This window comes from Hylobates moloch, unplaced genomic scaffold, assembly GCF_009828535.3.
Source record: "Hylobates moloch isolate HMO894 unplaced genomic scaffold, HMol_V3 SCAFFOLD_1, whole genome shotgun sequence".
In the NCBI taxonomy this organism is placed as follows: Eukaryota; Metazoa; Chordata; class Mammalia; order Primates; family Hylobatidae; genus Hylobates; species Hylobates moloch.
Window position 1 is genome coordinate 170072231 of NW_026652276.1, and position 26346 is coordinate 170098576.

A 26346-nucleotide genomic window follows, 5' to 3' on the forward strand; every position below is an offset into this window, starting at 1 on the left:
GAGGTAGGAGAATCACTGGAACCCAGGAGGCAGAGGCTGCAGTGAGCCAAGATCATGCCACTGCACTCCAGCCTGGGTAACAGAGTGAGACTGTGTGTCAAAAAAGAAAAAAAAAAAAAAAAGAAAGAAAGAAAAAGAAAAGAAAAAAAATGAAAGAAAAGAAAAAAAAAAACCTGCAGTAAAAATTCTGGGCACCAAGGCACAGGTGAGTTTCTGTGATTGGCAATTATATATTAATAATTTAGAAAAGTAATGTTCTTAGGACACAGAAGCTTTGTGTTTGGAACCTTCCCAGACTGCACTCTGTAGGTCTCTTCATTTTCTGGTCCTGATCTATATCCTTTATAATAAAACTATAAGTATAATACTTTCCTGAGTTCTGTGAGTCATTTCTAGCAAATTATAGAACCTGACAGGGCAATGAGAATGCCTGAATTTGTAGCCAGTCGGTCAGAAGAACAAGGACCTAGGAACCCTGGGCTTGCAACTAGTTTCTGAAGGTGTTACTGGTGGAAGGTATCTGAGTTACCAGCGATGAATCTGTACAAGTCTGCAGCAACATCAGTTCTTTCCTCCTCAGAATAAAGAATTTGATGGAGGAGCATAAAGCAGAAAAAAAAAAAGAGACTGAGGCAAGTTTCAGAGCAGGAGTGGAAGTTTATTAAGAAGGCATTAGAACAGGAAAGAAAGGAAAGTACACTTGGAAGAAATCCAATCAGGCAACTTCAAGAACAAGTGCAGTGTTTTACCTTGATCCTAGGACTTTATACGTTGGTCCCTTTCCCATGATTCTTCCCTTAGAGTGGGCTGCCTGCATGTGCAGTGCACTCATGCTTGGGAAGTGAGCATAAGCGGTGTGTTTAGTTGTACACATGCCCATCTGAGGCTTTTTTCCCTTTTCTGGTGGTGTGCCCTTGGAAGGTCATACTCCGCCATTTTGTCTCTTAATTTGCATGCCCAGGAAGTTCCTTCTCTCTGGCATCTATATTCAGTGAATACTTCAGTGCAGTAGCTGTGGATCATCAGGAAATGACCTCTCCCTTGCACTGGCTACCAATTTGTCACTTTTAGAGAGTCAGTTTGATAATTGTTGAACTGCACCCTTAACTTGTGAAATTTGACCTCACTCTAGGTAATGTCAGAATTGCATTGCACACACCTGGCACATTGTCAGCAAGTTGCAGAAAACTAAAGATATTTTGAAAGCTGTCAGAGAAAAATGACACATTACATATAAGGGAATTGTGATTTGAATGATTGATGTTTTCTCATCAGAAAAACATAATGGAGACCAGAAGACAGTGGAACAACACCTTTAAAGAGTAAAACAAAACTCAAAACTACATTAAATTCTATATCCAGTGAAAATAATCCTAAAAGAATGATGGTGAAGTAAAATACATTTCCAGATAAAGAAAACTAAAAGTATATGTAGCCAGTGGACACGTACTATAAGAAGTACCAAAGAAGTTCTTCAGGTTGAAGAGAAATACAACCAGATGGAAAATCAGGTCTTCGGGGCAAAACATAAAGAGCACTGAAAATGATAATATTGCATCATAGGATTTATAATGTGTATAAATGTAATGCATTTGACAACTATAGCGAAAAGGATGAAAAGGTGAGTAAATGAACTGATACCTTGCAAGATTTCTACATTTTAAATGAATTGATTCAATATTAACTCTAACTAGTCTGAAATATTAAGGATATATATTGCAATCCTTAGAACAACCACTAAACAATTATGCAAAGAAGGAAAAGAAGGAAAAGAGGATCCTAGAATACACGATGTTTATATGCCTTTTGTGTTTGTTTTTATGTCCTAGGATAAATTTGTATTTCTTGTTCTTAAACAATAACAAAATATTTTCTACTAATCATCCCTTTTGGAAGAGGTAAGGACTAGTGATCTCTTTTTCACATACCTCCTGAACTATTTTTTTCCTGTCTCTGAGACAGTCTTTTGTTCATCTTGTTCTCCTGTGTTCCTGAAAAAAGAATGCCTTCTTTCTCTTCAATTAGCTGTCAATAAGTGCTTGTTTTCTCTGAAGGGTACTTACTTGTTTCAACTTCATTTCCTGCTTTCTTTCTCCCCAAGGTGATTGAATCACACTTTGATAAATACATTGTTATTAAAGTTTACTGGAGGCAATTGCAATTGTAGATGTTTCAAATTAATGTCTTTCATTATACTGAGTCAAAAAGTTAATGAATTGAAAAATTATTCTTTTTGTAGGTATTCAGCAGCAGTATTCAGTCAACATGTCCCGACGGTGTGTGGAGTGACCTTCTAGATTTTGTGGGGAGTGATGATGGCAATGTTTCCTGGAGAAGCATGCTCAATAAAGGAGAAATGGGATTAACACAACTGTGACAAAACTCCACTAAGTGATTGGAAAGTAGGAAGCGTGTGGGCAATTGAATAGGCTACCGGCCTGATTAAACCAGGAAATCTCAGGCAGCACTGGAGTTCTGAAAGAATTAAGGGGTGTGGCTGGTGGAAAGCTGACAAAACTCTCTCAGAGGGGGCAATAGCATGGATATGAAATAGAAATCAGCTAAAAATATTTATTGTGTCCTTTGTACTATATACCAGTCATTAAAAACATGTGAAATAGAAGACATTATTTTTATAAGCTTGTAGGAGAACATTATATGCACTCATGGAAGAAAGACAACATATTATAGTCGTTCAAAAATGGATGTCAAGTAATATAGTGAATATAGATACCCAATTGCAGTGGTAAAGCTGAATTGTGTAGAAACAGCTTTAGAGTTGGGTCAGGTGACAGAGATAAAGGGAGAGATGCTCTATGATATAACTCATAGATGAAGTCTGGGGAAAATAGAAATTTTCTAGGAACGGGATGATGGTGAATATATTGCTGCTCGTGAAGACGATTCTAATAAAAAATGCATGGCTTAGAAAACATACTTGCTTAGTTAGATGCCTTGTTTGGACTATGATGATAAATTAGGTGGATTCGTTAGGTAATACACTTGACTTTATAAACAACCAACTGTAAAATCTAAACATTTACATAAATTTATCATGACTCTTTTAACGTGTGTTGTGTGCTTCTGAGTTTTGCTGCTTCTCTTCCATTTTGCCAAATGAAAAATCTGTCTTAAATCCAATTGTCCTACCGCTCTCTAAAGTGTTTGACCCTACAGCAGTCTTCTGGTTCTTCAACTATGTCCTCTCTTTGGTTCTATGACATTATATCACCCTGGAGCTTACATAGGCTGATTATTCTTTCCCTTCTTCCTTCATTGATTCCATTTGCAGTTTATGAGCCCCTAAATTTGGGCATAGGTCCTTATATTCATCTCAACTTTCTTTTATCAATGTATACTGTCATGGTGGCACTAATTCACTAATTTTCTTTTTTCTTTTCTTTCTTTCTTTCTTTTTTTTTTTTTTGTTGAGATAGGGTCACACTCTTGTTGTCCAGGCTGGAGTGCAGTGGCATGATCTCAGCTCACTGCAACCTCTGCCTCCCAGGTTCAAGCAATTCTCGTGCCTCAGCCTCCTGAGTAGATGGGATTACGGGTGCACACCATCATGCTCAGGTAATTTTTGTATTTTTAGTAGAGACGGGGTTTCACCATGTTGGCCAGGCTGGTCTCGAACTGCGGCACTAATTTTCTGTCAAAACAGAGACCTCTCAAACTAGTTATATTTCTAGATAAATTTTAGATATTCCAGAAGATCCAGAATCAACTCTAATACAACACATTCTAAATCAAATTGGTTCTCCCCAATCATCTTCCTTTCGATCTTTCATATTTGTCAATGTCACTCCATAAGCAGGTATGCTGAAAGCATTCGTTCTTTTTTGTTTTAGCTCCGTCTCATATCTATGCAATAAATCACCATGTTTTACCTTTATTTATTTTTTTTTTTTGAGACAGAGTCTCGCTCTGTCTTCATGCTGGAGTGCAGTGGTGCAATCTCGGCTCACTGCAACCTCCGCCTCCCGGTTCAAGCGATTCTCCTGCCTCAGCCTCCTGAGTAGCTAGGACTACAGGCGTGTACCACCACGCCCAGCTAATTTTTGTATTTTTAGTAGAGACAGGATTTCACCTTGTTGGCCAGGATGGTCTTGAGCTCTTGACATTGTGATCTGCCTGCCTCGGCCTCCCAAAGTGCTGGGATTACAGGTGTGAGCCACCACTCCTGGCCTATGTTTTATCTTTCTATCTTTGAAATATGTCATTTCTGTCATTGTTCTAAATGTTTTATTATGCATTATTTCATAATAGAAAAATATATATTCTAACAGATATATCCTATACATGTTATATATATTCTAAATATTCTAACATATATAGTTAGAAACCATAGGCATAAGAAGACTAGTGAAATCACTGTCTGTAGAGGCTCTCTATACATTCTTTCCAGATCTTGTTTCCTCGTACATCCAAACATAACCACTCTCCTGAATTTGTGTGAATTACTTCGTTACTATTAAAACTGCGTTATCAAATGTATGTATTTGTAAAGAAAGAATATATGGTTTAATTTTGCTTGTCTTTGAACTTTATAAAAATGATATATTCAGCAATTCATATTTTAAAATCTGTAACTCATATAGCTGTAGTCTATTTCTTTTCACTGCCAAATAACATCTTGCAATGTTGGATATACCAGTTAATTTATCTATTATGTTAGTGATCATTTTGATTTTTTCCATGTTTTTGCTTTTGTGAACAATGCTACCATGAATATTCCATTTTAGGATATGTTGCTTGTCACCTATTTGCAAGAATTTCTTCAAGATATATTCCTGGGATTGAAAAACTTATTGCAAGTTACATACTTGTTCAGACTTAGAAGATCGTGCCAGTTGGTGTTCTAGACTGATTGTACCAATTTATGCTCCTCCTAGCACTATGCGAGAGTCCTACTGCCTCATGTGATGATTAGTTATATGTATCAACTTGACTGGCCATGGGGTACCCAGATATTTGTTTAAATATTATTTCTGGGTGTGTCTGTGAATGTGTTTCTGGATGATTCTAGCATTTGAATTGGCAGCCTGAATAAAGCAGATTGCCCTCCCCATCAGCCAATTCATTGTACAGGCATCATCCAGTTCACTCAGGGCGTGAATAGAACAAAAAGTTGGAGGAAGGGAGAATTTACTGATTCTTCCTGAGTGATTGAGCTGAGACATCAGTCTTCTTCTGCTCTCACACTAGAACTTACACCACTGGCTCTCTGGATTCTCAGGCTTTTAGGCCTAGACTTGAACTTACACTGTCAGCTTTTCTCATTTTAAGCACTTTGGACTCAGGCTGGAACTATATCACTGACTTTCCTAAGTTTCTAGCTTGCAGATGGCAGATTGTGGGGCTTCTCAGCCTCCATAATCACATGAACCAATTTTTTATAATACATGTCTTCATATATATATATATTTATATAAAATATAATATATACATATGTTAGCTAGATCCTATTGGTTCTGTTTCTTTGGAGAACCCTGACTAATATTCTTCATATGTTCACCAACACTTGAAACTTGATATTTTTTGAGTCGGAGTCCCACGTCACCCAGGCTGGAGTGCAGTGGTGGGATCATAGCTCACTGTAACCTCAAACTCCTGAGCTCAAGTGATCTGCCCACCTCAGCCTCCCAAGTAGCTGGAACTACAGGCACATGGCACCATACTCAGCCCAGTTAAAAAAAAATTATGGAGTAGGGGCCTTTCCAAGGCTGGTCTTGAACTCGTAGCCTCAAGTGATCTTCCTGCCTCTGTCTCCCAAAGCACTAGGATTACAGGCATGAGCCACCACACCCAGTCCCCAACACTTGATATTGTCAGACTTGTTAATGTTTGGCCTCATGGGTACAAGTGCACATCTCATGGCCCCACTATGTTGCCCAGGTTGTTCTTGAACTCCTGGGCTCAAACAATCCTCTTGCCTCAGCCTCTCCAAATGTTGGGATTACAGGCATGAGCCACTGAATCTGGCCTTCTTTAGGAGAATTTTAGCTATCTTAGGCCTTTGCTTTACCATATAACCCCCTAGAGTCACATTTTCATTAACCTTGTTGCACTTTTCTGCCTGCAATTAAATAATGAATATGCGTGTGTATTTATTCATTATTTATGTTTCCTAACCTATGAAATGCCTCTTTATGCCTATTGCCCAGATTTCTATTATTGTGTTTATCTTTTTCTTGTTGATTCGATGGAAGGGTCTTCTATCTTGGCTGTTAATCCTAATCATTTGTGATTATAAGTGCTGAATATATCTTCTCTCAGAATATAATTATTTTTTATCTTTGTAGTGTCTTGTGATTAACAGGACATTAATTTTAATGTAGTCAAATGTATTAATTATTCTTTTATGGTCAGCACTATTTGTGTTTGGTGTAAGAAGTCCTTCTCAACCCCAAGATCAGAAAGATATTCTTCTGATGTTCTTTTTAAAGTATAAATGCTTTGCTTTTCACATTTAAATTAATAATATACCTGGGTTTGATTTTTATGGTGGTATAACGTAGGAATCTAATTTCATTTTCCATATGGATAACCAGTTTTCCCAGCTTTATTTATAGAAAATCCACTGTTCTAATAAGAACATTTGGACACAGGGTGGGGAACATCACACACCGGGGCCTGTTGTGGGGTGGGGGGAGTGGGGAGGGATAGCATTAGGAGATATACCTAATGTAAATGACGAGTTAATGGGTGCAGCACACCAACATGGCACATGTATACATATGTAACAAACCTAGGCCGGGTGCAGTGGCTCACGCTTGTAATCCCAGCACTTTGGGAGGCCGAGGTGGGCGGATCACGAGGTCAGGAGATCGAGACCACGGTGAAACCCCATCTCTACTAAAAATACAAAATTTAGCCGAGTGTGGTGGCGGGCGCCTGTAGTCCCAGCTACTCGGAGAGGCTGAGGCAGGAGAATGGCGTGAACCCGGAAGGCAGAGCTTGCAGTGAGCGGAGATAGCGCCACTGCACTCCAGCCTGGGTGACAGAGCGAGACTCCGTCTCAAAAAAAAAAAAAAAAGTTATCTATTCAGAATACCATTCCTGTGTGTGTGTTATAATAATCATACCCAAATATGTACTCCTATTTAGTACATTACTCTAATTCTAATATTAGAATATTCTTTAAAAATGCATTTTAATGACAACTATTACCTGTCTCCTTATATTTTTCTATATTTTACAACTTTTCAATAGGCTTTGCAATACTTGTATACAGATAAAAACGTTTTATGAAAAATAAAGTATATCTTTCAAAAAAGACGGACAGGAACTATGTGGTTACTCAACAGAGAAACTGAGCCAATTCATTTTAGAAGGAAACATTGAAGGGCCAACATTAACCCAGAGATGGAAGGGGTTGCTTCCTTTGGGGGTGGGGACATGTGCCCAAGGTTAAGTCACATGGGGCAACAGCTTTGGTGGGTGGACAAATTCCTTGGGAGGGTGGTTTGTTCACGTTTCAGCTGGGATGTTGGATTAGGTCACTCTGCATCTCTGCTAATGGTGGGAGTCCATGATTAATGGTGGACTGAAACACTTGGAAGTCTACAGCAGAAGAGTATCTGGTGTGAGAGGGATTCGTGTGTATCCTACCTAATCCGAGTAAACAAGTTTTCTCCTTTTCTCAGTTCTGTTTTGTGCAGGAGGTGGTCCTGCAGATAGAAGGGGCATAGAAAGGCATTGCCAGGGCAGAACTAATGATTGACCACGTTAGCTCCACTAACATGAGGAGAACAGGGTGGAGCTTTGAATAATGGTGGGTGCTGGGAGAAGTGAGCTTTAGTGGGAACAGTGACTGGGGAACTGGGCTGTTTGGTTTGGCACTCATCTCACCCCATGATCTCACCATCCCAGCTCAAGAACCTGTGAGAAGGGTGGCCTGCCTGAGGGGAAATGGGGATAAGGCAGCTGGCTTTGATTTCCCTAGCCCCATCTGATCATCGCTGCTGGGCTATAGGCAGAGCAGGCAGACTTAAACTCATATATAGTCCAAGTGATGTGTTGGGGCTGAGATTGATGGACAATATACATATGTGAAATTCAAGGTACTTGCTCAGATCTTCATCCATGAAGGGATAAAGGAAACTTTTCCTCCAGTGTGTATTTAGGTAGAAGCAAGGGTATGTTTGCGCTTGTGTATGTGTTAGTGTTAATAATAAACGGTGTTTAGCTAGAGATTAGAACCGTTCAAGGAGGTTTGGGATTTTAATAGAGTCCACAGCCTTAAGAGAATTTTTCTCTGAGTAGGAGAATACGGTGTGGAGCACAGGTGGGAGGAGGGAGAAGATAACTTGGGTGTGTGGACTGACTACTGCCGAGATGGATCTTCTCAGCGAGGAAAAAAGAAGGAACAAAGTAAGAAGGAGAGAGCGAAGAAGACCCTGAGACTTTGGCATAGCAAGAAAGTCGGAGGCGGGCAGGAGAGGCGAGAGCAGCGTCTAAGGCAGGGGCGCAGGGCGCAGGGGTCCCCGAGGTCTGGGGGCTAGGAAGTTGGGCGAGGTCAGGGAGGGGCCTCGAGAGCGCAGCCACCCACGCTCTGCCCCCTCACTCCGCCTCTAGAAAAGGATCGCGGTCCCAACGGCGGGTCTGTCTCGGGAACCCCGCGTGGCCGCAGCAGAACCCGCAGCTCCACCCGCGGTGAGCCAGTGCCAGCCAGAGCCTTCCAGCGCCGGAGCGCACCGCGGCCGAGACGGTTCCGCTGGGCGAGCTCGGGCGCCCAGTGAGCGCTCGGGGTGGGTGTCACAGCGCTGCCTCGCCCAGTTCGCCTGCCTCGGGGAGTGGGTCCGCTGGGCAGAGGGTGCCCTGGGCAGGGGTCGCCCGCGCTGAAACCTCTAGTTCCTCCTGGGCAGGAGGCGCCCCGTCCTCCTCCCAACCAGCGTAACTCACCCAGGACATCGCGCCGGGACACGCGCCTCGGACGTGGACCAGAGGTCCTCGACTCCCGCGTGGGATCCCTCTTCTCCGCCCAGGTGACCTGACCCGGGGCGGGGGGCACTGGGGGAGGCGCTAACCTGAAAGTGAGGGGGAAGAAATTCCCTGGTTCTACCCTAGCCCCTCCGATACAACATGTATCATAAACTGCCAGCTTTCAGCTCAGTCTGGGGAATTTGCACAATTTTCGACGATGTGAAATAACTTGAATGTCCTGTTTAGATTTGTTTCGTATGATTTCTCTCTTCAGCCCAACTTTTTTGGGGAGGTGGCAGACGGCAGTGTACAGGGGGGAAAAAGGTGAGTCTTGTGTTCTGGATCTGTTCTCTCCCTATCCCTCCCCGTAAAAGGGACATTTCCAACAGCAGCCTTGAATAGCAGGTGTCTGGCAATTCAATGCCCACTTAGTCCTTAACATCCTCTTATGTGCTTTGGGCCGATTTTACCCAACAATCAGTTGGCAAGGAAGCACGCAAAGAGGCCTTAGAAAAATGTCAAGATTTTGCTGAATGTAATGGGCCCTGCACTATCTCATCCTACCTTATATCATCTTTGTTTTTGTGCCACTTCATGTGTGTCTATGTTCATCTCCAACCAGCTCCTAAACAAACTAAGGAAAGCCAAGAATACACCGGATATTAGTGCGTAAAAAGTATTTTTCAATACATGAAAATGGAAGCAGCAGTAACTTTGAAACTTAAACGGTGCTTGTGAGATCTAGTACCATTTGGGTTAATACTATTTCAACAACAGCAAAATACTTCGTGTGGTTACATGTAGAAAGGACTGTATTTTGATCCACTTAAACTTAGTTGAAATGTGTTGTGGTAGGTAGGAGTCTTGGATAGGCAGTCAGGAGTCTGAAGACTTGCGGAACCGTATCACTAATGATCTAATCGGTAAAGGGAGAAGGTTGGAGCATAAGCTCTTTAAGGTTTCTGCCAGTTTTAAAGGTCTGTGATGAAATGAACCTTTGCATTTTCATAAACGTGTTGGATTTCAAAGACTCTCGATCAGAACGTTAGAAATCAAACCGGAACTGTAATATCCTAAAGGAAGATGTGATAATCAGTAACTTAGAAAAAACGAATACCTAGTAAGCAGATTTGGCTGGATCAAAAGCAAATATATGTGTATTTACCGTGTTTTAGATCAAGTGATTGAATAAATTTTTTAAGTTAAATATACCCTCCCTCATTTTTTTTCTGTATAGAATATGTGTTTTGCTACGAGAAGATGGTTCCATCTACAGCTGGGCTGCGTGATGCTGATCAATCTGGTTAATGCTGACTTTGAGTTTCAAAAGGGAGTGCTTGCCAGCATCAGCCCAGGAATCACCGAAGACATTGATCTCCAGTGCTGGAAAGCTTGCTCTTTGACATTGATAGATCTCAAGGAACTCAAGATGGAGCACAACGTGGATGCTTTTTGGAATTTCATGTTGTTCTTGCAAAAATCTCAGCGGCCTGGACATTATAATGTCTTCTTAAACATAGCTCAGGATTTCTGGGACATGTATGTAGACTGCTTGCTTTCAAGATCTCATGGAATGGGCAGAAGACAGGTGATGCCCCCAAATATAATTTTCCACAGAAAATAACAGGAGGTAATTTAAATGTGTATTTAAGAGAATAGCAGTTTACTTTTCTTTAAAAGTCACTGTTTAATTCTTCCGATTTTTTTTCAAGTTATCCAACAAGGTAACAAATTTGCCATATTTAGCTTTTTTCCCTAAAATGATAGGTTTTGATTCTCATTTTTACTCATTTTATACTATTTACAAACCACACAAGCTCTGATGTACAAACAATTCTAAATGATCTTGGAATATAATACGCTTTGGTAGATAATTAAAATCATCCTTGTTTCCCCATGAATAGTTCATAAGAAAGCCATTTAACCCTGTAATTATTCATATTACATTCGTTGAAGAAATTTTAAACATCAGACATGTATTTAGGCTTTTGAAATTATTTTTTTCAATAGGGTTGTATAAAAGCAGGAAATTTAAGAGTCATATTGGAATGAATATTAACAATTTCTTCTTTGAAATCTTACAGGACTAGATTTTACAAAATGAGAGTATTACATTTAAGAGAAAACATGGAAAATACCTCAAGCAAGATGACAGTGACCTGAAAACTTGTATTTATGAGGTCAAATATTTCTTGTCATAGTTATACAAATTATTTCTTTAATACTGATAAACTTTTTTGTTGTAATTGCTTTATTGCTATTGAATTATTCCAATATTTTCAGATAATTTCTCAATAATTTTTTACTTAGAAAGTGTCTTTTTAAAGTGTCTTTGTTTTAAAGAAAACGTCAATTAAAAGGCAAATGTGACTTTTTTTAGATACAATAGTCAATGGAATAAAATTGTAACCAATTTTATGAGGTATCTTATATATTAATATTGACTTTTAAACTGTGCCAAAACTAATGGCAGTATTATCCTAAAAAGTAATATTTAATGTAGTATAGTTTGTGGTTTCTGAAATGTACATTTCATTACCAAGCCATCTTCTATATTAAAGTATTTTTCTATGCATTAAGGACTAAAACCTTTTTATGTTCTCATTTTTATTGTCTTTGTTTTGAAAAAGGAACAATAAACAAAAAGACAGTAAGAAACTTCATTTTAGTAAAGTACAATTTGATAGAATTTTTGTGTTAGCTGAGTTATTTTTTTATATTGCCTATTTATATCTCACATCTTATTTCAAAAAGGATGCGAAGCTTTAAAGAAATATACCGAAGAAAAGGAAAACATGAAGTAGTGGAGGAAATTGGAACAATGGGACATGAAGACAGGGAAGTAATACAATGGAGTTATGGTTTAGATTAGTACTTTTTGAATGCATGTCGTAAAAGCCTATACCTTTGATAAAGGGTGCCTATAAATTTGGTCTGTTTCCAACTTGTCATAGTGAAGAGGGACACATGAACAGTTTTAAGATTCACATGCTTATAAGAAAAACCAAACCACATGTTCAACAGAGGTCCAGCCTTTTCCAGGACAAAGAATCAATAAAAATCTGACCCATAGGTTTTCACAGTGGCTACCATGGTTTACAACACTGGTTTCAAGTATCCTTAACAATGATAGGTTCTCTCCTATACAGTCTGATTCCAGTACACTCAAACTCAAATATAAAATGTTTTAAAATCGGCTAAAATAATACCGAACAAGTAACAAACTGTCTGATGGTTTGACTTGATCCAAGAATAAACTGAATTAAAGGAGGGGCACTCTTTGCATGATTGACTACTTTCAAATTCTGACGATGTATAGACCATTTATTAGGGGTTTATATATAAACACTCTTAAAATTACATTTTGCATGTAATTTCAGGGGGCTGCATAAACCCCAGGTTAGGAATTTTCAATATTAAAGGACCTCATAGCGTTCAGTAATATTATTTCATATAACCACTTTTGCATGAGTAGCAGATAATATAAGACTGTAGGACTAATAATTTCCTAGATTGAAAATTTTTTATCTTGCCAATTAAGGGTGGATCCCTAAGCTCAGAAAATCAGCTGGTTGAAGGGTAGGGCTAATGTTCTCATAAAAATGACCAGACAGCTATCCACCTAGAATTCATTTCCTGCAGAGGAGCTGAAGTGGTACCTAGAGGCAGTGTTATGGTTTTCCTTAAAAAACAGTTCTCTTTTACAGTCTGTGGGCAAATGATTGAAGCTCAAAAGTTCAATACTGTAAAGCAAGACCATGTAATTTTAGTCTAAAAAATTGTTCAACCAGTTGTCCTCAATCACTCATAGTTGTCATGACAATTTTATTGAAGTGATGATAAACATTTTAGCTTAAATCAATAAAATTAGTCTTCCAGTTATGGCAAAATGGTTTTCTAGTTCTTTTCATTGAATTTACATACTACATTGGGTTAAAAATAAGAACATTTGCTAAACTGGGCTATCTGGTTTTAAAACAGTTCATCTTAAGCTTTTTGATGGTGATTACATACCGTAAATTCTTCCCCGTTTTTGGCATAAATAGTGTCATCTGCCTATAAAAAAACTTATTCTTTCTGTTCATCACTCATTCATTCAACAAATATTCATTAAGCTTTAGGGTATATTAGTGAACAATCCAGACGTAATCCTTGACTCACAGAGTTGACACTGAAGTGGGACAATGTAGGGATAGACTGAAAGATCTAATTCAAAAGCAATTTTATGATATCAAAATAGAAGATAAAAAAGGTGGTCAAAATGAAGCTGAATAGGGACAATATGTATTTCTCTTTTGTCCTATCCAAAATCATTTGACAGTCTAGAGATCATTTTAAAAAACAAACCATCAATTCTTGTAGTGGTACCGTGGTAAAGACTCAGTTTCACAGCTTTGGGTTTATGCTGAGCTCATTTGGCTTAGCTCATAACCAATTATTTTTCAGAGAGCTTAAGGCTGAGGAGAAAAAAGGTGGCAAAGGATCTAATATTGACCCCACAAATATTTCTTCATAAGATGATACAAGGGATAATAATTATCTATGTCTAAAGTTCCTCTGCTGTTTCTATCGAATCTTTATTTTTTCTTTTTTTGAGACGGAGTTTCACTCTTGTTGCTCAGGCTGGAGTTTAATGGCGTGATCTTGGCTCACTGCAGCCTCCATCTCCCGGGTTCAAGTGATTCTCCTGCCTCAGCCTCCCGAGTAGGTGGGATTATAGGCACCTGCCACCATGCCCAGCTAATTTTTTGTATTTTTAGTAGAGACGGGGTTTCACCAGGTTCACCAGGCTGGTCTCGAACACCTGACTTAAGGTGATCCACCTGCCTCTGCCTCCCAAAGTGCTGGGATTACAGGCATAAGCCACCAAGCCTGCCCAGAATCTTTTTTAAACTTTAAATAAACTTTTAATTGTGTTTATTTTTATTTTTTATTTATTTATTTTTTTGAGACGGGGTCTCATTGTTGCCCAGGCTGGAGTGCAGTGGCACGATCCTGGCTCACTGCAGGGTCTGCCCTCCGGGGTTCATGCCATTCACCTGCCTCAGCCTCCTGCGTAGCTGGGATTACAGGCGCCCGCCACCTCGCCCAGCTAATTTTTTGTATTTTTAGTAGAGACGGGGTTTCACCGTGTTAGCCAGGATGGTCTCGATCTCCTGACCTCGTGATCCGCCCGCCTTGGCCTCCCAAAGTGCTGGGATTACAGGCGTGAGCCACCGCGCCTGGCCTAATTGTGTTTATTTTTTAAACTTTTATTTTAGGTTCAGGAGTACACATGCAGGTTTGTTCTATAGGTAAACTCATTTCACGGGGGTTTGTTGTACAGATTATTTTGTCACCCTGGTACTAAGCCTAGTACTCAATAGTTATTTTTCCTGATCCTCTCCCTCTTCCCACTCTCCCCCATCAAGTAGGCCTCAGTGTCTGTTGTTCCCCATTTTGTGTCCATGAGTTCTCATCATCTAGCTCCCACTTAAGTGAGAACATGCGGTATTCGGTTTTCTGTTCCTGTGTTGGTTTGCTAGGGATAATGGCCTCCACCTCCATCCATGTTCCTGCAAAAGACATGATCTCATTCTTTTTATGGCTGCATAGCATTCCATGGTGTATATGGACCACATTTTCTTTATCCAGTCTGTTATGATGGGCATTTAGGTTGATTCCATGTCTTTGCTATTGTGAATAGCGCTGCAGTGAACATTCATGTGCATGTGTCTTTATGGTAGGATGATTTATATTCCCCTGAGCATATACTCAGACATGGGATTGCTGGGTCGAATAGTAGTTCTGTTTTTAGCTCTTTGAGGAATTGCCACACTGTTCCACAATGGTTGAACTAATTTACACTCCCAGCAACAGTGTATAAGCATTCCCTTTTCTCTGCAACCTCGCCAGCATCTGTTATTTTTTGACTTTTTAATAACAGTCCTTCTGACTGGTGTGAGATGGTATCTCATTGTGGTTTGATAGCATTTCTCTAATGATCAGTGATATTGAGCTTTTTTTTCACACGCTTGTTGGCTGCATGTATGACTTCTTTTGAAAAGTGTCTGTTCATGTCCTTTGCCCACTTTTTAATGTTTTTCTTCTTGTAAATTTGATAAACTTTTCATTTTAAAATAGTTTTAAATTTGCAGAGAAGTTGCAAGGATGGCACAGAGTTCCTATATACCTCTCACCATTTTTTTTCTTTTTTTTTGGCAGGGTCTCGCTCTGTCAGTGGTGCAATCACGGCTCACTGCAGCTTCCACCTCCTGGGCTCAATTGATCCTCCTATCTCAGCCTCCCAAATATCTGGAACTACAGGTGTGGTGTACACCACCACTCCCAGATAATTTTTGTATTTTTTGTAGAGTCAGGATTGCACTCCATTGCTCAAGCTGGTCTCCAACTCCTGGACCCAAGTGATCTGCCTGAGTCAGCCTCCCAAGTGCTGGGATTACAGGCCTGAACCACTGTGCCTGGCCCCATGTTTATTCTCATTGCTAATATCTTAACATATGTGTCACAACTAATACACTGAAACCAATACAACTAAACTTCCTATTTTATTCAGATTTCAGTAGTTTTTCCCTAAGCTCCTTTTATTGTTGTTCCAGGATCCCACGTTACACTGAGTTGTCATGTCTTCTGAGGTTCCTGTGGGTTGTGACAATGTCTCAGACCATGTTTTTGATGACCTTGACAATTTTGAGTACTGGTCAGGTATATTGCAAAATGCCCCTCAGTTTGCGTTTGCCTGATGTCTTTGTTAGACTGGGATTATAGGTTTTTGGGATGAAGACCACAGAGGTAAAGTACCATACTCAACAAGTCATATCAAAGGCACATGTCATTGATGTGACTTGCCATTGGTGGTGTTTAACCTTAGCTAAGGTAGTGTTTGCCAATTTTCTCCATTGTAAAGTTTCTTTCCACTTTCTTTCTATATTATATCCTCTGGAAAGAAGTCACTAAGCATAACCCATACTTGAGAATGGGTAGTTATCTTGTACCTTCTTGAGGAGGGAATATCTACATAAATCATTTAGAATTCTTTGTATGGAGGCTTCCCCCACTTTCACTCTCCCTTCCTTCCTTTTTTCCCTCCTTTCATCATTTATTTATATCAGTATGGATTTATGAACATTTGTTTATACTTTGGTTTATAATCCAACACTACATTATCGATTTGTTCAAATCAATCCAGCTTTGGCCACTAGGAGCTCAGTAAGATGCTCCAGACTCATATATTTCTGTGCCAGCCTTAGAATTAGCCATTTCTCCAAGAATCCCTGGCTCATTTTATTGGAGAATGATATTGGAAACCAAAGTTGGGGTATTGGGTCTATCTATAGAATTTTGACCTGATAGCACCAGGACAGTTCCTGGATGTCAGGGTCTGCTATTCTTTCTCAGAAAGCATCCCTGACATTTTCCTTGAAAGGCGACTAAATATAAGCAATAAAGAAAAATGGTTGCTAATGAAACTAATGTAAGTTAAGGTTGTGTTGGCAGAATGTGTGTAAAAATGAGAGGAACTACACTGATCCTGCTCACCTGAAAAATCTTTGTTCCATTTGGTCAGAGTTTAGAGGAATATTAACAAATTGTAGCACTTCAGATGGAGCTGACCAGATTCATAAATTCTAGAAACTACATTATCAGTAGAATGATGAAAGAAACTGGATATTTGACCTCAAAAGACTTAAGGTGGATGACATAGTTGTATATAAAATACTTTATGTTCCATAAGGCAGACTGATGATGCCAGATGGATGAAAGTTATTCACCTAATTATTCACTGATTTTTCATCCAATGTAAGTAAGCACTGTCTGACAATTAGTTTAACCATGCTAGAATGAGCTCTCCCATGTGGTAAAAGTCCCATCACTGAGATTGTTGAAGCTACTTTTATCTGTGCTCACTGAATTCCACACTTTTATTCTTTTGACTTTCTCTTCATTCAGTTGGTTAGTAAAAGTTTTAGTTTGAAAGCTTCAAATTTTGTCTCACCTGACTAATGTAAGAAAATATACCATCCTCCTCTCAGCCGGCAGGATCGGGTAGGCATCATGTCCCCTAGAGCTCAGGGGTGGTGTGAGAGTATAGGATGTGATGAGAGACAGAGACTTAGAGTTAGTGACATTGTGAGAAAGATTCACTCACTCACTGTGTGGTGGCTGGAATTATAATATGCAAACTTGGGTGAATCTGTCTACCAAGTGCAAGTGTCTGTATTAAGGAACATTACTGCTCTCCATCAGCTTACACTTATTTGTCTATTAAATAGCTGCTACATAATAATCTGCCCTGTTTTACCTTTCTTCTTGATGATGGGCAAAATACATGGAAGAAGAAAGGTTCACAGACATCACAAATTATCTAGATTACAGTCCTGATCAATCTGAGACATTTAGTTGTACTACATACAAAAATGATACTCAAGCAAGTAATACTATTTCCACACCTTGGTTATATTCATGTAGTAGTATTTATGCCTCACCATTTTGGAGAAAATCTATCATGTTATGAAGTAAATACATTTAAACTAACATGTTGTCTGTGTTGAGCATTACTTGTATAGTATTTTGTTGGCTGAATCTTCCCTCTGAGCTCAGTACTTTGCTGCATTTGCAGAGCTCAAGGGAAAGACTGCCAGTAGCTGAGGCCACCATCACATTATCTAATAATTTATTTCCTGAGATACTGAGTACAATAATTAATGAGATATGGTCTCTACCTTGTTCTTAGAGAGCTTATAGTCTACAAAATGGAGCAAAGATTCATTGTTCTTAGCCATGGACACTTTACATCAATTCTGGGTATACTGAAGTGTGCCTAAGATGTATCTGGTATTTTTTGTATGAGCATCTCATTGTTGTATGCTCCTACCCATGCTTAGGGTTTCTTGTGAAGGAAAGAAACAAATTAGGCCTTCTAGTATCTTCTTGAGGTTGGTAGACTAGAGAAAGGGATTCAGGAGAGAACAAAGCTCACTGATAAGCTGATGCATGTTATCTACTCCTATGGGGCACAAAAGGATGGGCATCTGGGCCAGGGTGAGAAGCCGCCAATCAAAGGTGAACTGGCAACTCGTTCTAATTAGAACAATAACAATAGCTGCAACCTCTATCCCTCAATGAAGATGTTACTGTCTTCACAGACAGGATAATGGAAAATCCCTAGAGGAATGTGAGTTGGGGGAAGAGGAGGAGGAGGAAAGAAGGAGGAAAATGTGGGTCCACTGAGGTGATAGAGCCTGCTCTTATCTAATAATGAAAGAACCTATCTGTTTTCCCAACCCTGTATTCAATGGCATCATGTTGGTAGCTTGAGATTGGTAATAGTGGCAGTATTTATACCGTGTGAATTGGTGAGAACATGATGTAAATCAGGGCTTTTCCCTCCTGGAGAGCTAGTTGTTTACATTTACCAGTACACTGCTGAGTGTGCCCCACGGGCCCAGAATCTAGACTCAAATTCCAGTTTATTTTCCTAAGAAACAGGTCCTTGTCTCTCTGATCCCTGGACATGAACTCATGTCCTTTGTGGCTTCCAGGCTGGAGGAGGGGTGTGAAGGGAATGAAGGCAGGAGAGGAAGACTTTATAATGGCATCCAGGGACACAGATTTGCTCTATGTCCAGCATAAAGGCATTTATCTCCTATTCTTTGACAAGATACCTCTACCACCAAACGAGGGAAAACACTTCCTCCATTACACCTTTCCCTTCCCCATTAAAGATGAGAAGTAGCATTAGTTTGCTTTGTGTATTTACATATTAAGAGTAAAACCAGCTGTAGTTTTCTTTTTCTTTTTTACCATTTAGCTCATGACTAACGTTTGCTTTTATAGCAGAGAAAACATAATTTTATTTTGACCAACATATTTGTTGCAGAGTTATTGTTTATCTTGCTGCCCAATATTCACATATACTTGCTTCTGATAATAGCACCCTGATTCCCCACACTATCCATATGTTTTGGATGGAGTTGCCCTGCTTCTGGCTCCAGGAATAGGCAGTACTCAGCCATGGCCAAAGTCATGGTGAATGGCTCAGGACTACTGTAGGCATGTGGGCAATCAGGGGTCCTGAGATGCATAGGCAGTTGCAGAAACCACAGAGGCACAGGCATCAACCTAAGAGAACGTAAGCCAGGAGCTGCTAGGGAAGAAGATCCTACTCATATAGTTTTAGTCCTTAGATTTAGCAATGCCTGTAGTCTAAATTCCTCCTAGATTTGATAGATATAGAGCCTGTAAGAAATTTTTTTTTCTGACTTAAACTAGTTGGAATAGTTCACATGCAACCAACAGAGTCCTAACTGATGTACTATGTTTTACAATTTCACTTAATAAAATTGGTAGCGTTTCCAAAGAAACTGATGACAACTCTTCTGATATTACATGTTGATGTTTTCCATAAAAATAAATTATATGTCCTTTTATTTTTATAGTATTTTACTAAAATATTTATACTAAAATACTTATTCTAAAATATTGGCTTTACATATTTATAAAGATATATTCAGCTAAACAATTACAAGCTGATTTTATTTCAAAAATTCTCTACAGTATATTACATAGGAATACTCTTTTTTGGTGCATCCACAATTTTAACTGCTTTCACCCTCTGCAAGGCTCCTCCTCGAATGGGCAGTTTTTTAAGAGCAATATCTGTATCAGCCAGAGGTCCTCCTACTAATCGGGCAGGAGTGCTTTCCACTGTTACTACCCCACCAGAGGGCACCTAAAAAAGGCAAAAGGTAAATATCTAAAAGTCCATATACACAATTTTCAACAAGAGAAAAACTCATTCATCCTTCAGCTTACTTTTGAAAAGACACAAATGTAATGAGTAACTAGGAGGCAGTTATGGTATAATAGAAAGATAAGGGCATCGGAGCCAGGAAAAGTAGGTTTGAATTCTATTTCTATTGCTTATCAGCTTTGTAACTGGGGGCAAGTTAAGTCTAGCAGAGGATACCAGGAACACTTGGGATCTACTTGCCAGGAAAAGGAAGCACTGCGTCTTTTCTGTTAAAGAGATATAAGGACAGTTATAAGCTGACTAGTGTTTATAGCAGTTTCTTAGAAATCCTGGAGGGCTGGGCCTACTCTAAACCAGAACTGGGCAAAAGTGGATATACGTTGGAGATAAATATGCCTTAATGATATGAAATTTGAACAGCAAAAAGAAAAAATGTGAGATGAAAATTCCATAGACATAATATTTTGGGGGCCTAAGTTTTTTTTTTATTAATTTTTTTAACTTCTAATTTGTAAATTTTAAATTTTTTTGAACAGTTTTATTGAGATGTAATTCAATACCACATAATCTATCCATTTAAAGTGTAAAATTCAATGGTTTTCAGTATATTGCACCGTTGTTCAAACACTCTAAATTTAATGTCTATTAAGAAAATGTTATGGAGAAAGAATCCTACCGTTGTGTTAAGGCCTTTAATATCTGTTTGGTGAAATATTGCATTTTGTGGTCGTTTACGGTATCTGGAGGCTTCTATAGCTTTTTCTTGCAGCCTTTTTGCTTTCTGAGGATTTTTAAATTAGAAAGAAAATATTAATTGCTATTAAATCAGTAATGATGGTACTTACAATGAAAAACATATTTAATTGTGTCTGGCTTATGCTTTGACTGTTTATTAGATAGTGCTGAAATCTGCATTTACTCATTTAGACTAAAAAGACAGTTATTAGTAAGTTAGATACTTTGCACATTGAAGAAGACTCCAGTCAACTAAAAGTCTTCCAGAGATTTCTGGAAGTACTGGTCATATATGACCAAGGGGTCAAGCAGATCCTGAAGAAATCAGGTTCAATTTTTAGCACATAATTTAATAAGCTATTAAATTTATATCAGGTGATGCATGTTGCAAAATATGTTGCATAAATTATCAACTGATTACACTTGTTTTAAGCATTCAGAATAATATAAATTATGTAATTCACTGCAGTTATATTTAAGCTATTTGAAGTTATTTTCAAGGTATTTGCTACACTAAACAAGTGAAATGTGAAGTAATAAATGACCTGCAGGAAAGCAGCTGATTTTCATTAACTAGTGCTAAAAATACAGGCAGTTATGAAGATATTTTATAAGTAGAGTTGGGAAGAACTTTCAGTGAAAAGGGAGATAACTTGGTACCTTGAGTGAGATTGTTCTTAACTTTGGTTTTGCTATCTTAATATGGTTCCACCGTCTTTGTGGACTAACTTAACATTTAGCAATTTTATATCTACAGGAAGTATTGGAACATTAGGTAAAGTGTATCCAAAGTATCAGAAATGAAGGAGAGATTTTTTAAAAAGTTATCCAAGATATTAATGGAAAAGGGTGGGGAAAAGTAATGAAATTCTGGAAATCCATGGTGTTTCTCACATATTTCAAGTGAACGATTAGCACTATACATTTTTTAGATTAGTTTCTAGCTTACAGTTGAAGTAGCTTACCACATTTTTCTACAAAGGGATATTTATCCCCAATTCACATTTAAGTTTTAACATAATGCTTCTTTTGGTGATCACAGAGGGGAAAGCTCTTGGGGGACAGAGTAATACAAAATAGTTGCTCTTTGTGTCCTTTACTTTGCCTTTCACAGAAAAGAAATCAATGAATAAGCAGGTTCAGAATGGAAAGCAGAACACATTTTCCTGCTCATTCCTGGCTATCATCTTCTTTATGTAGGTCAACAACATCAGCCTTGTTTCTCCCTGATAAACCAAATGAAACTCAAAGCAGCATCTTCTGTAACTGTGAAATGCAGTTTCACTTATCACTCTAAATTGCATATGAGCATCTAATAGTGTTGGTATTATATGGAAAGGTCGCTAGGAAAAACTGAATGAATATTTGTTCCTGAAAAAATCTGTCTGTAAGAGTTGGCTATTTGTTGTGGATACTATAATACATTAAAAATCCTACCTTTAACGTTTTAGCATTTGATGTTCTAGCCAAGAAATTTTCCCATGATTTATTAGCCAGCTCTCTTTGCTTGTGCGTGGCCTGTATCTGAAATGAGAAAGATAATTAAGTTTCAGTTTCTTTTTTTTTTTGAGACAGAATCTCACTCTGTCACCCAGGCTGGAGTGCACTGGCATGTCTCAAGTATCTCTCTGCCTTTTAAAAATTTAAGACTGTAGAAATAAAATTATAATGCAAAAAAACAGCATTGAATATAGTAACTCAATGTCAAACTCCATAGTTTCTTTTAAAACTGCACAGAGACACTGAAAATAACTCTAAGAGAAAACCACAAAATAACTCAAGGTTGAAACACCCACAAGTAAGAAAAATGCATCTTATGGATAACTTCATCTGGGTTTATACATTGAAATTATTATCTTGAGCCTTAATGGTATCTGTGGCTTACTTTCTTATTGATATATAATAGTTGTACATATTTATGGCATACATGTGATATTTTTATATGTGCACACAATGTGTAATGATCAGGGTAATTGGGATATCCATCCCCTTAAACACTTATCATTTCTTTGTGTTAGGAGCATTCCAAGTCTTCTGGGTATTTTGAAATGTACAACAAATTGTTGTTACTATAGTTGCCCTACTGTGCTATTGAACAACAGAACTTATTCTATCTAACTGTATTTTTGTGCCCATTAACCAACCTATCTTCATTCTCCCTCCTCACTATCTATGTAGCTTACTTTTGCATATACTTTTTGTTCATTTTGCACATCTTGGCGTGCTTGGCTTTCAATTATCTCACTTTGCAGAGAAGCAACCATCTTTCCAATATTTTCTGATGCTGTTGTAATAGCTTCCAAAGCTTTTTTATCTGTAGTGACTGGTCTTAATTTTTCTAATTTTATTTCTTCATATATTTCATTCCATATTTCTCCAATCTGTTACAACAAAGTTTAACAAAGTTAAATTAACCAAAAATAAATGATGCAATTGTACAATTATACAATTTTTTTATATGGTTAGTCACTCCTGTTAACACTTAAACTTTTCCTAAATTACTTCCTGGTAATAAGTGCATTGGGAATGATTGAGGGTACCAGCTACATTTGAGTACTCAGTAGGAATTTATCAAATGTTTTTCAATGGTATGTTATTCATGGATAAGGCTCTCCTATGCCTAGTTCACTGCCATCATCACCATCATCACTGCCCTCTAGTTTATAGTTACCTTGATTTCACAGCTGCAGAAGCTGGCTGATTTATTCTCATCTTTTTGAACTACCGTTACATTCCTCCCTAAAGCCCTGTATTGAAGGCTAGGTCAAGATGAACTTTTAGGAGAATGAACATGGGGATTACTAGGACCCTGGAACCCAGCCATCCTGAGAAAGGGGCCCTGCCCCTCACCTTCTAGCTAAGGCAAATTATAATGGAATCTCAAGCTTTTAACTCCATGGTTCCATCATGCCAGTGGCTCCATCTCATATTCTAGGCTGTCTAGAAGTTAATGTTCTTGAGTGTATTTAGAATTAGAGAAAAAAGAGCAGAGTTGTGCAGCAGAAGTGTGCTGGACCCATAAAATTAAAGAAAAAAATTATATATCTATGATAAGGAAAAAACTCATCTTTGGGCTGAATGGAGTGGGTGGATCACTTGAGCCTAGGAGTTTGAGGGCAGCCTGAGAAACACAGTGAGACCTTGTCTCTACCCTGCCCCGCCTGCCCCCCCCAAAAAAAAGGCTGGGTATGGGGGTACACACTTGTAGTCCCAGCTACTTGGGAAGATGAGGCTGGAGGATCAAATGAGCCTGGAAGGTTGAGCCTGCAGTGAGTTGTGATCATGCAACTGCACTTTAGGCTAGGTGACAGAGTGAGACTCTGCCTCAAAAAAAAAAAAAAAAAAAAAAAAAAAAAAAAAAAAAAAAAAAAAAAAAAAAAAAAAAAAAAAAAAAAGAAGAAGGAAAGAAAGAAAGAAAATAGAGGTTTACTCATTTACAACATTCAAATATACAGTACTAATATTAGTAGAAGGAGAATGTTAACTTAAAAAGACTTTCTTGAGACTTCAAAAGTACTGACAAAAATATAACTAGCAAGGTAAGTAACCTACTATCTTTTAATCAAGATTGGATCATAATATAATGATAAAATAATACTTTAATAAGTATTAATAATTTATTTTAATAAGTAATAACTTATTTAATTCCAACTCCAAGGAGAAGAAACTGTATGGCCAGGCTGGTCTCGAACCCCAGACCTTGGGTGATCTACCCACCTCGGCCTCCCAAGGTGCTGGGATTGCAGGCATGAGAATACAAAAATTAAAATACAAAAATTAGCTGGGTGTGGTGGCGGGTGCCTGTCATCCCAACTACTTGGGAGGCTGAGGCAGGAGAGTCACTTGAACCTGGGAGGCAGAGGTTGCACTGAGCCAAGATCATGCCATTGTACTGCAGCCTGGGTGATGAGCAAAATCTCCAACTCAAAAAAAAAAAATTTTTTTTTTTGCTAGGCTTCTGAATAGTTTTGTATCAGTTTTTTTTTGGGTTTTTTTTTTTTTTTTTTTTTTTTTTTTGGTTTTTTTTTTTTTTTTTTTTGAGACGGAGTCTCGCTCTGTTGCCCAGGCTGGAGTGCAGTGGTGCAATCTCGGCTCACTGCAAGCTCCACCTTCCAGGTTCACGTCATTCTCCTGCCTCAGCCTCCCGAGTAGCTGGGACTAGAGGTGCCTGCCACCACATCCAGCTAATTTTTGTATTTTTAGTAGAGATGGGGTTTCACCATGTTAGCCAGGATGGTTTTGATCTCCTGAACTTGTTATCCGCCTGCCTTGGCCTCCCAGAGTGCTGGGATTACAGGCGTGAGCCACCGTGCCTGGCTTACATCAGTTTTGCACATCTTCTTTCATGAACTAAGTTGGATGAAATCTTATCCCATGAAAAACACCCAATCATGGGATGGGTGTATGGTGTGTTTCTTCAACAGCATCAGATGCAAAACGAAAAATAAAAACTATACAGTATGTATATGATTGCTTACAACCATGAATAGATCTTTTATTTTCTAGTTAATTTTTTGCTATCTAGATTTTAATAATCAGGTTATTAAAAAGACACTTACTTTAAAATCAAGATATCTATGTATGATACAAAGGGTGACAAAATCTTCAGCAGATAGGCCAGGTAAATTTTCAAAATCTAAAATAAAGTTTATAAAGACAGAATTACTTTAGCAGAGCAAGTAATTCTAAGAAATTATCTATCTATCTATCTATCTATCTATCTATCTATCTATCTATCATCTATCTATCATCTATCATCTTAAAACACATGCTAAGTTACTTTTGACTTCATCTTGATTTATGAAAAAGTTAATTCTGTGAGTAGCTTGTGAGTAGGCTTCCTTCTATAACACATTTCTGCCAGGTCATCCAATATATAGGAATCATTTCTTTCTGTGTTGTAGTCAGACAGTAATATCTTACTTCAGAAGCTGAGGAGTGTTTGATAAGCTTTTTCCTTAATAGAAAGCAAAGACTTAAAAAAAAAAAAAAACTCAAGTGACTCAGAATGTCAGTATTTTAAGCTTAATCATCTAAACTAACTGTCCTTAATCCTATCTGCACTATTGGAATTGCCTGGGGAGCTTTAAAAAATACTAGTGCCTGGATCCCACACACAGAGATTCTGATTTAATTGGTGAGGGGTGCAGTTTGGGAATTGGGGTAACAATGGAAAATGAATTTCTCTGTATAAAGAGACTTTTGCTCATTATATTTGAAAAACTGACTCCAAAGTAAAATCAGTATGTATACTTAGCAAAACAGACTCTTGCAAATTTGAAGAGAACTTCTTACCTAGTTTGCCCAATATAGCATAAATTTTTGCTCTAATATTCTCAGAAACATCCATAACCGCAATAGATGGGCAGTTAGCAGGCAGGGGGATGATTTTTTGCTCTTCTTGAAAGCTAGTAAATAGAGGTTTTTTTGTATCTAATCATTGGATAGCATGAAAATAGAAAAGGGACAGATAAAAACCATAGTAAACAAATACTTAATTTTGAGATTTTAGTCTAGATAACATAAAATATATAAAAATATTGTAGCAAAAAAATAGTGTCTATTACATGGTTATACTTTTGAAATAATAATTAAGCAGCTATTTCTTCCCCACTCTGTGGCAAAATTTAGAGCCTTCATTTTTATTGTTTATGTAAAATATTAAAATTTCACAAAATTACTTTTTAAAAGTAAAACTTCTATGTAAATAATTTAAAAAATTTTGAAATCCAGAACTTGAGTAATGTCAGTTTAATAGTGATGTAACCTTGTTTACTTTTGGTTTCTATACATTATGCTATAAATATAAAAACTATTTTATGATGCTATAGGTCAAAACTCAGAAACGATAAAAATGGATTGAAGATACAAGTCATCAGAAGGGGAAGTATTTACATTTAAAAATAAACAATACTTAAGGAAACATATCT

The 26346-nt window shown here is 38.1% G+C and overlaps 2 protein-coding genes and 1 long non-coding RNA gene across 4 annotated transcripts in view; 2 read left to right on the plus strand and 1 right to left on the minus strand.

The window, feature by feature from the left end:
- LOC131380743 (uncharacterized) overlaps positions 1-2464 on the plus strand; it is an 83626-nt gene extending 81162 nt beyond the window's left edge. The window contains exon 3 of the long non-coding RNA XR_009208899.1: positions 2240-2464. This is a non-coding gene — a long non-coding RNA (uncharacterized LOC131380743). The remainder of the gene's footprint in view (positions 1-2239) is intronic.
- A 6251-nt stretch (positions 2465-8715) lies between these two features.
- FAM237B (family with sequence similarity 237 member B) lies at positions 8716-17342 on the plus strand. The gene is made up of 5 exons (XM_058424941.1): positions 8716-8753; positions 8912-8990; positions 9203-9252; positions 10166-11108; positions 11683-17342. The coding sequence occupies exon 4, from the start codon at positions 10169-10171 to the stop codon at positions 10550-10552; it is 384 nt and encodes a 127-aa protein (XP_058280924.1). The 5' UTR covers positions 8716-8753; positions 8912-8990; positions 9203-9252; positions 10166-10168; the 3' UTR covers positions 10553-11108; positions 11683-17342.
- Positions 17343-19445: 2103 nt separating this feature from the next.
- The window catches only part of CFAP69 (cilia and flagella associated protein 69), a 72226-nt gene continuing 65325 nt past the window's right edge, over positions 19446-26346 (minus strand). For both annotated transcript variants that reach the window (XM_058424937.1, XM_032761129.2), the window contains exons 18-23: positions 25712-25849; positions 24976-25052; positions 22600-22797; positions 21854-21940; positions 20358-20462; positions 19446-19660 (exon numbers count right to left, since the gene is read on the minus strand). In XM_058424937.1, the coding sequence (XP_058280920.1) occupies positions 19490-19660; positions 20358-20462; positions 21854-21940; positions 22600-22797; positions 24976-25052; positions 25712-25849 (776 nt within the window). In that variant the 3' untranslated portion in view covers positions 19446-19489. The remainder of the gene's footprint in view (positions 19661-20357; positions 20463-21853; positions 21941-22599; positions 22798-24975; positions 25053-25711; positions 25850-26346) is intronic.